At 40.1% G+C, this 11582-nt stretch overlaps 1 protein-coding gene and 1 long non-coding RNA gene across 2 annotated transcripts; both read left to right on the top strand.

Annotated features, from left to right (window-relative positions):
• Nucleotides 1–5220: 5220 nt before the first annotated feature.
• LOC130690793 (uncharacterized) lies at nt 5221–6430 on the top strand. The gene is made up of 3 exons (XM_057513669.2): nt 5221–5611; nt 5658–5831; nt 5888–6430. The coding sequence occupies exons 1-3, from the start codon at nt 5572–5574 to the stop codon at nt 6079–6081; spliced, it is 408 nt and encodes a 135-aa protein (XP_057369652.1). The 5' UTR covers nt 5221–5571; the 3' UTR covers nt 6082–6430.
• A 4639-nt stretch (nt 6431–11069) lies between these two features.
• Nucleotides 11070–11533, top strand: LOC130690792 (uncharacterized). Its single transcript, XR_009001091.2, has 3 exons — nt 11070–11168; nt 11289–11359; nt 11441–11533. It is a non-coding gene; the product is annotated as an uncharacterized LOC130690792 (long non-coding RNA).
• The last annotated feature ends 49 nt before the right edge of the window (nt 11534–11582 follow it).

Below are 11582 nucleotides of genomic sequence, written 5' to 3'. Positions count from 1 at the left end.
GAAATATTCCAGAATCGTATTTGTCCATCGTGCGAAGTTGACGCTATATTGTGGCCACACGTTGAAATATCCAATCGCTCAATTGGAAACTTAAAAAAAAACGAAAACAATGATTGAATTTTGTGCGAAAATTAGGCTGAAATCGACTTGAGTGGAAAAAAATTAGGATTAACTATCAACTAATAATAATTTTGTGGATACACCGGTGTTTGTGCCTTTGCAATATGAAGTCGATAGGGCGTTTTCCCATAAGATTTCGGAGCCATGAATAGTTTAATTTAGTTTGGCCATCTATCAAAATCTACGAAATGGATTTCCCAAGGAAAAGCTGGAAAAACAAAAAACTTAAGCCTTCCCATTACGTTTGTTTTTGTTCCATGACTATTGCATTCATTTGCGTGACGGCTTTGATTGGTATGATCAGCGATCCCCGCAGGTATAAGAACTCCCCGTGTATAGGGAATCCTGTATTTGTGAAATGTCCAATTAAGATTCTACCAGATCTGGGAGAAATTAAATTTGAACAGGCAACATCCTCTCCTGCGGTTTCTAGTGCACTTGACGACACCAAAAATGAATCGGATCCAATTGATATTGTACCTGATCTAGGAGCGGTTAAATTTGAACAGTCAACATCCTCTCCTGCGGTTTCTAGTGCACTTGACGACACCAAAAATGAATCGGACCCAATTGATATTGTACCTGATCTAGGAGCGGTTAAATTTGAACAGTCAACATCCTCTCCTGCGGTGTCTAGTGCACTTGACGTCACCAAGAATGAATCGGATCCAATTGATATTGTACCTGATCTGGGAGAGGTCAAATTTGAACAGTCAACATCCTCTCCTGCGGTGTCTAGTGCACTTGACGTCACCAAGAATGAATCGGATCCAATTGATATTGTACCTGATCTGGGAGAGGTTAAATTTGAACAGTCAACATCCTCTCCTGCGGTGTCTAGTGCACTTGACGACACCAAAAATGAATCGGATCCAATTGATATTGTACCTGATCTGGGAGAGGTTAAATTTGAACAGCCAACATCCTCTCCTGCGGTGTCTAGTGCACTTGACGTCACCAAATAATGAATCGGATCCAATTGATATTGTACCTGATCTGGGAGCGGTTAAATTTGAACAGTCAACATCCTCTCCTGCGGTGTCTAGTGCACTTGACGTCACCAAAAATGAATCGGATCCAATTGATATTGTACCTGATCTGGGAGCGGTTAAATTTGAACAGTCAACATCCTCTCCTGCGGTGTCTAGTGCACTTGACGTCACCAAAAATGAATCGGATCCAATTGATATTGTACCTGATCTGGGAGCGGTTAAATTTGAACAGTCAACATCCTCTCCTGCGGTGTCTAGTGCACTTGACGTCACCAAAAATGAATCGGATCCAATTGATATTGTACCTGATCTGGGAGAGGTTAAATTTGAACAGTCAACATCCTCTCCTGCGGTGTCTAGTGCACTTGACGACACCAAAAATGAATCGGATCCAATTGATATTGTACCTGATCTGGGAGAGGTTAAATTTGAACAGTCAACATCCTCTCCTGCGGTGTCTAGTGCACTTGACGTCACCAATAATGAATCGGATCCAATTGATATTGTACCTGATCTGGGAGAGGTCAAATTTGAACAGTCAACATCCTCTCCTACGGTGTCTAGTGCACTTGACGTCACCAAGAATGAATCGGATCCAATTGATATTGTACCTGATCTGGGAGAGGTTAAATTTGAACAGCCAACATCCTCTCGTGCTGTGTCTAGTTCACTTGTCGTCACCAATAATGAATCGGATCCAATTGATATTGTACCTGATCTGGGAGAGGTTAAATTTGAACAGTCAACATCCTCTCCTTCGGTGTCTAGTGTACTTGACGTCACCAAAAATGAATCGGATCCAATTGATATTGTACCTGATCTGGGAGAGGTTAAATTTGAACAGTCAACATCCTCTCCTGTGGTGTCTAGTGCACTTGACAACAACAAAAATGAATCGGATCCAATTGATATTGTACCTGATCTGGAAGAGGTTAAATTTGAACAGTCAACATCCTCTCTTGCGGTGTCTAGTGTACTTGACGTCACCAAAAATGAATCGGATCCAATTGATATTGTACCTGATCTGGGAGAGGTTAAATTTGAACAGTCAACATCCTCTCTTGCGGTGTCTAGTGTACTTGACGTCACCAAAGATGAATCGGATCCAATTGATATTGTACCTGATCTAGGAGAGGTTAAATTTGAACAGTCAACATCCTCTCTTGCGGTGTCTAGTGTACTTGACGTCACCAAAATTGAATCGGATCCAATTGATATTGTACCTGATCTAGGAGAGGTTAAATTTGAACAGTCAACATCCTCTCTTGCGGTGTCTAGTGTACTTGACGTCACCAAAATTGAATCGGATCCAATTGATATTGTACCTGATCTGGGAGAGGTTAAATTTCATATTTCAAGATCCTCTTTCGCGGTGTCTATAGGGCGCTCGACGTAACCCAGAATGACGTAATTGGTTAGGAAATAAGTTTGCTGTTAAAGTAGAAAATTTTTTTAATCGTTATGGCCATTGTCACCTCTTTCCCTCCCCCACTTTCATTCGGTTATCACGATGCCTCCAAATTTGTAGCCCATGTATTTGGTTTCCCAAGATTCTATCGGACGGAAGGAAGAATTGATGACAAGGATCATTTTTGATACTTGGTAAACCTGTTCGCTGTTTGAGTACTTTGGTGCTGTTTAAGTGGACAGGTTTTCTTACACAGAAATGATCCGTTTTTCATCTGTCACTTACGTTTCGTTCTTATCATGATGCCGCCTATTTGTAGCTAATGATCGATTTTTCATTTCCGTTTGATTGTTTCTTTGGAAATTGATATGCATTGGCTACAGGTTAGTAGGATTATGATACAGTGAACGTTAGCGAGTGAAGAGAGACCGCAATGACATAATTGGTTGAGAAATAACTATGCTGTTAAAGTTGAAAAGTTTTTTAATCGTTATGGCCATTGTCACCTCTCTCCAACCCCCACTTTCATTCGGTTATCACGATGCCTCCAAATTTGTAGCCCATGTATTTGGTTTCACAAGATTCTATCGAACGGAAGGAAGAATTGATGACAAGGATCATTTTTGATACTTTGTAAACCTCTTCGCTGTTTGAGTACTTTAGTGCTGTTTAAGTGGACAGGTTTTCTTACACAAAAATGATCCGTTTTTCATCTGTCACTTACGTTTCATTCTTATCATGATGCCGCCTATTTGTAACTAATGAAAATAAGAGATCATTGCAGACACTGTAAACTGGTCTTTTAAATCGCAATAGCTGCGATATCGGATGATGTGAAATTTGTACCTTCATTTAGATGAGACGCGATTTGAATCAATTACTCTCAAACTACGCAAGTTTCTGAGCATCCTTACATTTTCATGGTTATACCTCTCCAGCTTCTATTTTCATTCGATTTCTTCCCTAAACTCAATCTTTGGTTAATTCAGATTGGCTGCCATTTCGGTAAATAACTTGGATTTTGGAAATAAAAATGTTTTAAAAAATGCTTCCAACGAACTCTAGTGTTTCAGTTCTTAATAGATAATTACGATTGCTCGAAACAAAATACGTTTTCAAAGTCTCACTACTTTGGGAAATTGCTTTGTTAGCTCGCAAGTTAACGTATACAAAGTAGCAAGTAATAGTCATCAGAAATGCTTAAGTGGGAAACAAATAAAATTAAAAAATTAAAAAAGGAAAACCGGGGGGAAGGAACTAAACGCACAAGTCTACTTTGTAAGAGGAGTTTCAATGGTCCTACCACATAGGGCTACCAGTGAAAACAATGTGGCTTATGAAACACGATTTCAATTCGTTTTTGGGAATAGCCTAAATAAACAAAAATAATTTAAGTATTTTTACAACTTCCCATTGCGTTGTCCTGGTTTTTGTACTAGACGTAACTTGCTCTAGGTTTAATAATTTAAAATTTGACAGGAACCAAGAAAAATTCAAAAATCGAATGCCACAAGATTGTGAAAATCAAATGAACAAGTCTGATCTACGATTTTTTATTCAAAGATCAGTACGCGCAGGTCTTCAACATGAATCTCGACTAAACAACTCTTCTCACGCCCACCGTTTACTGCATCGTGTGGAAAACAAGGCGGCAATTCTATTTGCATCACGTCTACATTACTCTGCATTTTTTTACAATCTTTTTCATTGCATCAAGAATAAAGTTTTTCGTCGCTCCCCGTGGGCATGAAACACCTCATTTTCGTTGACAGAAAACTGATAAGGTGGTGGGATTAAGCATTCCATTCAACAACGAAATCACGGACTGTTCCTGAGAAATATAACTACCCCATTTCACGTATCAAGGTATGATTGTTGAAATTAATTAAACCTTATCTTAAAAAACGGTTACAGGTGAACATGTTTCTAGTTAACAGCGTAACCAAGGGGATGTTACTTAGACTTAGACATAGATATAGGAAACATGATTTGTCTGATATTGTAACAAAAGGTTTGAATCGCGAATCCTTAACTATCCTTGCTTAGATATCTCGTTCCTCTTTATAGTGCACCATTCCGTTATATCATGCACAATCCATATAAGGACTCAACGGCAAAGTAGACGACACCGGCAGGCAACCCACCAACTGGGCAAACTATGCAATGCGGCAACGCCCAAATAAAACCTGACGCTTCATGTCAGGACAACAAGAAAAAGAATATAAGCAATTCCTGTTGCTTTCCGTGTAATATTATAATGCTATGGTCACCTTGACATTGGGTCCTTTATAGGTGAATCCCCCCACCCCCCATTTCTTCGCTGTGTTGTGAAACTTTGAGATATACCGGCCAACTTAATATACTTGTTGATTGTTGAAGTTTACAAAACATTATGTTTTAACTTACCGTTAATTGAAATTTAAAAACTAATAACTTTCTGATGAATGTAATGTACTAATAGGTAATTTTTTTTTCCCGAGTTTCTTCAAGTACCGCCCAGAGTACGATAAGCACGCCCATAGGTAGAGGAGTGGCTTTGGGACCCTCTGTCAACAAACCCTTAACTTTGCAGACGCACTGATGCATCTGACTTTGACGTCCTCAGGTTGCCATCTCAAGAATAATAAATAGTGTGACCGTGTATATGTGAACGAAGTACGAAACGATCCGCGTTTCCGTTAGTCTTTCCACCGAATATGGATATCTCAGTTGACGCGGCAATTGTGGTTGTTAGTGTGGTGACGACGCATACACCAGAAAGAACAAATCGATTGTTTCCGATGATTACACCACGTCATTTGTTATAATAACGAATAGCCCAGGGTATTCTAGGGTATTGCATCACCATCTATATTTTCACCAAATTCATGTTAGTGTTGTTGTTCATGTTGCTGAAAAATGGCTGACAGCAATGGGAGATGAGTTCTGGAGTTAGTAAACAAAGCTGGTAACAGTGTTTGTGCTGACTGTAATTGTCAAGGCCAGTTTGAAATAACCAGTTTCAACCACTGAAACAACTTCCTGACTACTATTTTTTAATGCAGTGGCAGAATGTGCATCTTTCAATATTGGAGTATTTCTTTACGTTCAGGTTTGCAGCAAGTAATAAGGTTTGTAAAAACTGTTTTATTACACAGTTGCTGGGATCCATCGTACCTTGGGAACCCATATATCCAAGATAAAGCACCTGAGATTAGACAAATGGGAAGAATCCCAAATAAAACATTTAGAAGAAGTGGTAAATATTGTTGCCAAAAGGAAATATGAGGAACAGTACCGGTGTGTTACAGACCTTCAGAAAATGATCCACAGTAAGAAAAATCTTTCTGCTTTTTACTCAGGTTAGCTAATTTTTAATTGATAACAGGATTCTTAGAGAACAATGGATTAGGGACAAATACCAAAGGGAAGAATTTATTCATGCCGAAAAATAGCGATGTACTCGCGGAACTATGGAAGGTTTTCTATTTAAACAAAGTAAAGTTGATCATTCATGCAAGCAAAGGCGGTTCGTCTTCTCGGAGCGAGAAAATACCCTCAAATACTACGTCTCCAATATAACTGAACGCTTGCAATTTTTATTTAATTATGGCTCTAAATCACGTTTCAATGCGTGCTCGTGTTCTGTTCTTTTTCTCTTCAGAAGGACCCTAAGGCGGAAATCCGTATACTCGACATGAACGTAGCATTTGCCCCTGAAACATGATAGAATTGTATTGCTAATCTAATGTGTTATCTTCTCAAGTTTTTAGCGCTTAACACTTAAGGTTGAAAGGCGCGGGCATTGCCTGTGAAGCTTCGGCTATGTGCATTATTTCTGGAGCACTAAATATTGTACAGTTAAGTAATGCATTACGTCACTTATCATATGCGCCAGAAAACCACGCCCTCTTCTCACGTTACTAACGGTGTTTAGGCCCCAAATTTTCAGTATATAAGAGTTGATGTGCACATCTAAGTGTAAGGAACGGCCAACCGTACTCCTTACCTTCCCCTCTCGTTCTCACGCTTGCAACCCTTTTCCCCTCTCTTCCGCCAACAGGTCATCTGCCGATGGCTCCCCGCACAAAACGTTAAGCTTACCCAAGCCTAGAGTTAGCTTAGATTGAGACCGCTCCAAACCCCTCCAAGCTAACGATTCCAAGCTTAAATTTTTTACGATTTAAGCCTGGAAATTCAAATTAACCTAGGCCCGCGCGTCGCTAGCTTAGATTAGGCAAAGCGAAAAAAGGAAGCCCCTGGCTGGGATCTTACTCGAGTCTCCCTCACCACAGTCGGATGTTCTATCCACTGGACCATTCTATACATTCTATAATTATATTTCCGAACAATACAATAAGAATCTAGAAAAATACTTAGAATTTTTTCGACAATAGATCACAAACAGAATTGAAAAAAACATAAAGATAAAGTCGAAATTAAGTTCAACTTTCGTTCCCTCAAAAATAAGTACACCAATTATGCTAAATGTTTTTTATTTTCAAACTTAAGTATTATTTCTTAATTTTTTTAAAGAAAATTTATTATTTGAGATTAAAGTCCTATCATAACTCATGCTTGTTTTAAGCATTTCTTATGCTAAATAATATAAATTTTCCTAACTACCATTTTTCTAGCTTTCACTTATTTCAGTAGCTTCATTTTTGTAAGCTAAAAGGCAAGCCTGCGAATTCACAGCTTGCGCTAGTTTAATTTTAAGGCGCCGAAGCCACCCCCCAAAACTCAAGCTAACCTAGACGTATCCCTAGCTTGATATCTGCAAGCTAGCGACCGGGAAGCTTGATGAAGCTAGGATTTTGGCATCGCCAAAACGCAAGCTTACCGTTTCGTACGGGTCTGGCCTTCAAACTTGCCAATTCTTCGCATAGGTGTTACATTTACACGCAGAATATTTATTCCCGTTGGGACACCTAATCCTAAATGACTTTGCTTCTCCGTATAAATGTTGCCCTGTTTCCAGATTGTCAGTAGTGTACTTTTAACTTTCAGGCAGTGTGTTTTAAGCTTTGAGTCAGTCTACTTCTAGCCACCAGCGAGTCTACCTTTAACTTTCAGTCAGTGTGTTTCTAGCTTCAGTCTAATTCCAAGCTTCAGTTGCCATCTCGGTCAGACTGTCTCCGTAAGTCTCCTTTCGTCAATTGTCAATTTGGTCTTTGTAGAATACTCGAACACAGTGCAACAATACAATTCACTCATCACTATCTAACAATTAAAAGTAAGGAATAGATTTCGAACCTTACATTTGGTGACAGTGAAGGGATAGATCATTCGAACCTTACATTTGGTGACAGTGAACCTCGAACCCCGAACGCCTGAAGAGACTTTTACCAGTGCCATCCTTAACGTTTAGCAATTCTATAGCGCCATCTAGTCGGAAAACGCTAATTTATTCACAGAATGCAGAAATCTATCAAGATAAATGCGACGTTGATTAAAACAGTATGGAACGAAAAAATTACACGTCAATTGAAGAAATTTGGACAAATTTTGAGAGACATTTCTGCACGGCAGGCTGACGTTGAAGTACCAGCAAAAATTCATGGAAATTCCATACTCAGCGAGAGACTAACTCCAGAAGATCCCAATATTACTACCACTGAAGCTCTTTTCATTCCAACAATTACACCTGAACTTCCAAAAACGATAGGAGATCAACCCTCAAATGACGTCTTAGCACTGCAGGAAGACGAATCATTCATTAAATGCGCTACCGTATCGCGTAATCAAAAAGATTTAACAGCCCTGTCCTACTGCCAAAACGAAGATCAAGCCTGCCCCAAGAACATCAAGAGTAATATTGCCATTTCTTCAACCGAAGATTTTCAAACACAGTGCAACCGACGACGTAGCAATATCGAAGAAACTACCTCTTCACAGAAAAACTCTTCATTCGAACCTACGGCTGTTCGTTCTACTGCAACAACCACGCCATCTGCCGAGAATTTTGAACCACCTCACATTCTTTCAACCAAATTCATTGCTAACCAAGCCGACGATATTCCTGGCAATGTCTCCATGAATTCTATCATACAAAAATATTGCTCTAAATTCAAGAAACCAGAAACAAGGTTCACAAAAACACAAAACTGCTACAGCACTCAGCAATTCAATGATCCACTAACCCGCCCGAGGCCCAATGCGAAGATGAAACTAACAGATTATCTTTATTATACCTTTTTTCTACACTAAATACTCGTATGACTTCACCAGCCCTCTCCAACAGCCGATTCCTGACCAATTATTCGACACCCTCATCGCACAACTCAACATAACTTACTAGCGCCCACACTTTTCATCTGCACAAGTAACTGAAGACCCATCAACGAAAGAAGATTTATCCATGGCCGGTGGAATATTGCACTTACTGTTTTAGAAGACTCTGATAATACCTACACATTCTTTTTCCTAATTTCTTTATCCTTCCCTCAAGCCAACTTTACAGGTCTAATATCGCATTTGGTTATTATCGGTGCGCGCCAAAAAAAAATGAACTAAATATTATATTATCCTCCGCCAGCCGGAGCGCATCCCTCTATGGACTGCCGCGACAGTGTGCTAAGAAATAGACGCTGTCCCAGTCACAAATCTCCCCTTTCTGATAGGCAAGGTGTTCAAGGTTTAGACACCCCCCTGTCAGCCACAAGAGCTAACGAACTAAAGAAGACGTCTGAATCCGAAGAGACCACGCCGAGTTCAACGCTCAAGCAACTACGGACTTCTCAACCCTGGACTGGTTATATTACAGACGTTTCTGGCATTACGGCTACCGGGTAGATGTTCGCATTCATGGACCTCTGGATTCTCGCCTGCTGCGGAAAACACGTTCTCTAAAAAAAAAAAAAAAAAATTTAAAATATCGCACCTTTGTTTGCCCGATCCAACATTGACCAAATATTCCTCTTTTATAGATTGCGGGACGCAATCTTTCGGCCTGGGATACTATGTAAGGAACGGCCAACCGTACTCCTTACCTTCCCCTCTCGTTCTCACGCTTGCAACCCTCCTCCCCTCTCTTCCGCCAACAGGTCATCTGCCGATGGCTCTGGCCTTCAAACTTGCCAATTCTTCGCATAGGTGTTACATTTACACGCAGAATATTTATTCCCGTTGGGACACCTAATCCTAAATGACCTTGCTTCTCCGTATAAATGTTGCCCTGTTTCCAGATTGTCAGTAGTGTACTTTTAACTTTCAGGCAGTGTGTTTTAAGCTTTGAGTCAGTCTACTTCTAGCCACCAGCGAGTCCACCTTTAACTTTCAGTCAGTGTGTTTCTAGCTTCAGTCTAATTCCAAGCTTCAGTTGCCATCTCGGTCAGACTGTCTCCGTAAGTCTCCTTTCGTCAATTATCAATTTGGTCTTTGTAAAATACTCGAACACAGTGCAACAATACAGTTCATCATCGCTATCCAATAATTATAAGTAAGGAATAGATTTCGAACCTTACATAAGGAAAAACGTCTAGGGCCTGTAACGAGAGCACAGACACTTGTCCAGACGGTACCGTAATAAAGCATACCTATGGGTACACTAAGCTTGCCATAAGCCATCATCGAATGTTGAAATTTACCAACATTCCTGATAACACTGGATTTCATTCAAACCAAAGACATTACCTTTTCAACAGAATTCTCTGTGTTGAAAGAATGCTTATTGAATCGTAATATTTGGGTGTGCGTACCAGCTGACATTTGAGAGCCGCTCCGACGGAAGAGTCAAAGGTTAGTTTTACTTTAACCGATCAATCCTATTAGACAACTCCATTAACCGGTAGGGACTGGACCCCCAGATATCGGATAAAACACTCATCCGCCCTCCTAATTTATATCAGTCCCGACTACCAAGAAATTATTTTCATGAATAACATTGTACCAAATAAACTCTTACGAATGCTGTTCAGTGTTATTCGTGTTTCAGAAGTTGAGTAGAACATTTGGTTCGAATATATCTGCGGTTTACGCAGAGCCGTCGGCTTCAGCTATGACGGCAATATGTCGAAGCCTTAGCTTGTTGGTTTTTATTTTGTTAGGTCTCGAACAGAATCAACAGCCTACAATCCAACGCTGTTGATTCATCACCGTTTTTCTTCCCCTGCAAACAGTTTGCCCGGTAGCCAGACGTTTGGGATGCAAGCCAACCGACAACGCAAATAGCTCAGGTAGGACCGTCCGGAAATCCACGGTTTTACACCGGTGGCCAAGTGTATAAAGGTAAAATAAGATTTGCTTTTATCGACAGCATTCTTTTAAGCACCTTTTTTTGTCACAAGGCACTTCATACAATTTTTTTTTGTATACTCCCAAAAGTTTCAGTTTTTCATATTGGTGTATTGCATAATATTGCTTGTTGTAATTGTGATCTCGTTTCGCGTAGTCACTGTGCGATTGACTGAAGATTTCGATTCAGCGCTTATCAAGGGAGTCTATTCTACTACGAGTGGCTCGGCCGGCAAACAAGTAAACGAACCAGCTTCAGTTTATCCTATCAAATCTACGACACATTTTCTCGTTTTTTTTTTTGCCACGTAGTACCAGCAGCGGAAAATGTGCACAATTTTGCACTCGTATGCAAAACGGCAACCGACGGACGAACGGAGAATCGAATTCCGTTGGATGGCACCACCCGAAGACATGGGCTGCGTTCATTTCGCGTACCTGATTTTAACATTTCACTATAACACTTTTGTCAAATTCACACATTTGCCGAACTATTATTAGCCGTAGTTAGCGTGACTACATTATTTCATTCTTACGGTTTCGCGTTTACTTAGAGGAACGTTTACAAGACAAGAAACCCTTGTATTGAAGGTCCAGCGGATTTATCACCTATGTCCAGCAACTGGTATTGTGGCACGCAAAATTGACGTTATTCCTTGTAGAGTATATGAAATTTGAAAAAAATATAACGTTATCACGTTGCTAGACGAACTTGAAGCCGAGAGCGTGACGTTATCAGGCGTCAACCAGAAGGGAGGCGTTATTTTCCGAGACGATTTCGAAACCGGACCCATTTCTCTCCATCTCTATGGTACAACTAAATTTATGTTGGAAATTTACTCCTATAC

Source organism: Daphnia carinata, unplaced genomic scaffold (genome assembly GCF_022539665.2).
Source record: "Daphnia carinata strain CSIRO-1 unplaced genomic scaffold, CSIRO_AGI_Dcar_HiC_V3 NW_026453001.1, whole genome shotgun sequence".
In the NCBI taxonomy this organism is placed as follows: Eukaryota; Metazoa; Arthropoda; class Branchiopoda; order Diplostraca; family Daphniidae; genus Daphnia; species Daphnia carinata.
Note: the sequence above shows the minus strand (reverse complement) of the source record. Positions and strands in the feature narration are given on the sequence as shown.

What these genes read in the sequence shown, in the direction of transcription:
- LOC130690793 (XM_057513669.2), top strand. Translation starts at nt 5,572, where the DNA reads ATGTGCATCTTTCAATATTGGAGTATTTCTTTACGTTCAG. An exon ending in GAGTATTTCTTTACGTTCAG is followed by an intron (nt 5,612 to 5,657) that starts GTTTGCAGCAAG and finishes TTTATTACACAG; the next exon opens with TTGCTGGGATCCATCGTACC. An exon ending in CCTTCAGAAAATGATCCACA is followed by an intron (nt 5,832 to 5,887) that starts GTAAGAAAAATC and finishes AATTGATAACAG; the next exon opens with GATTCTTAGAGAACAATGGA.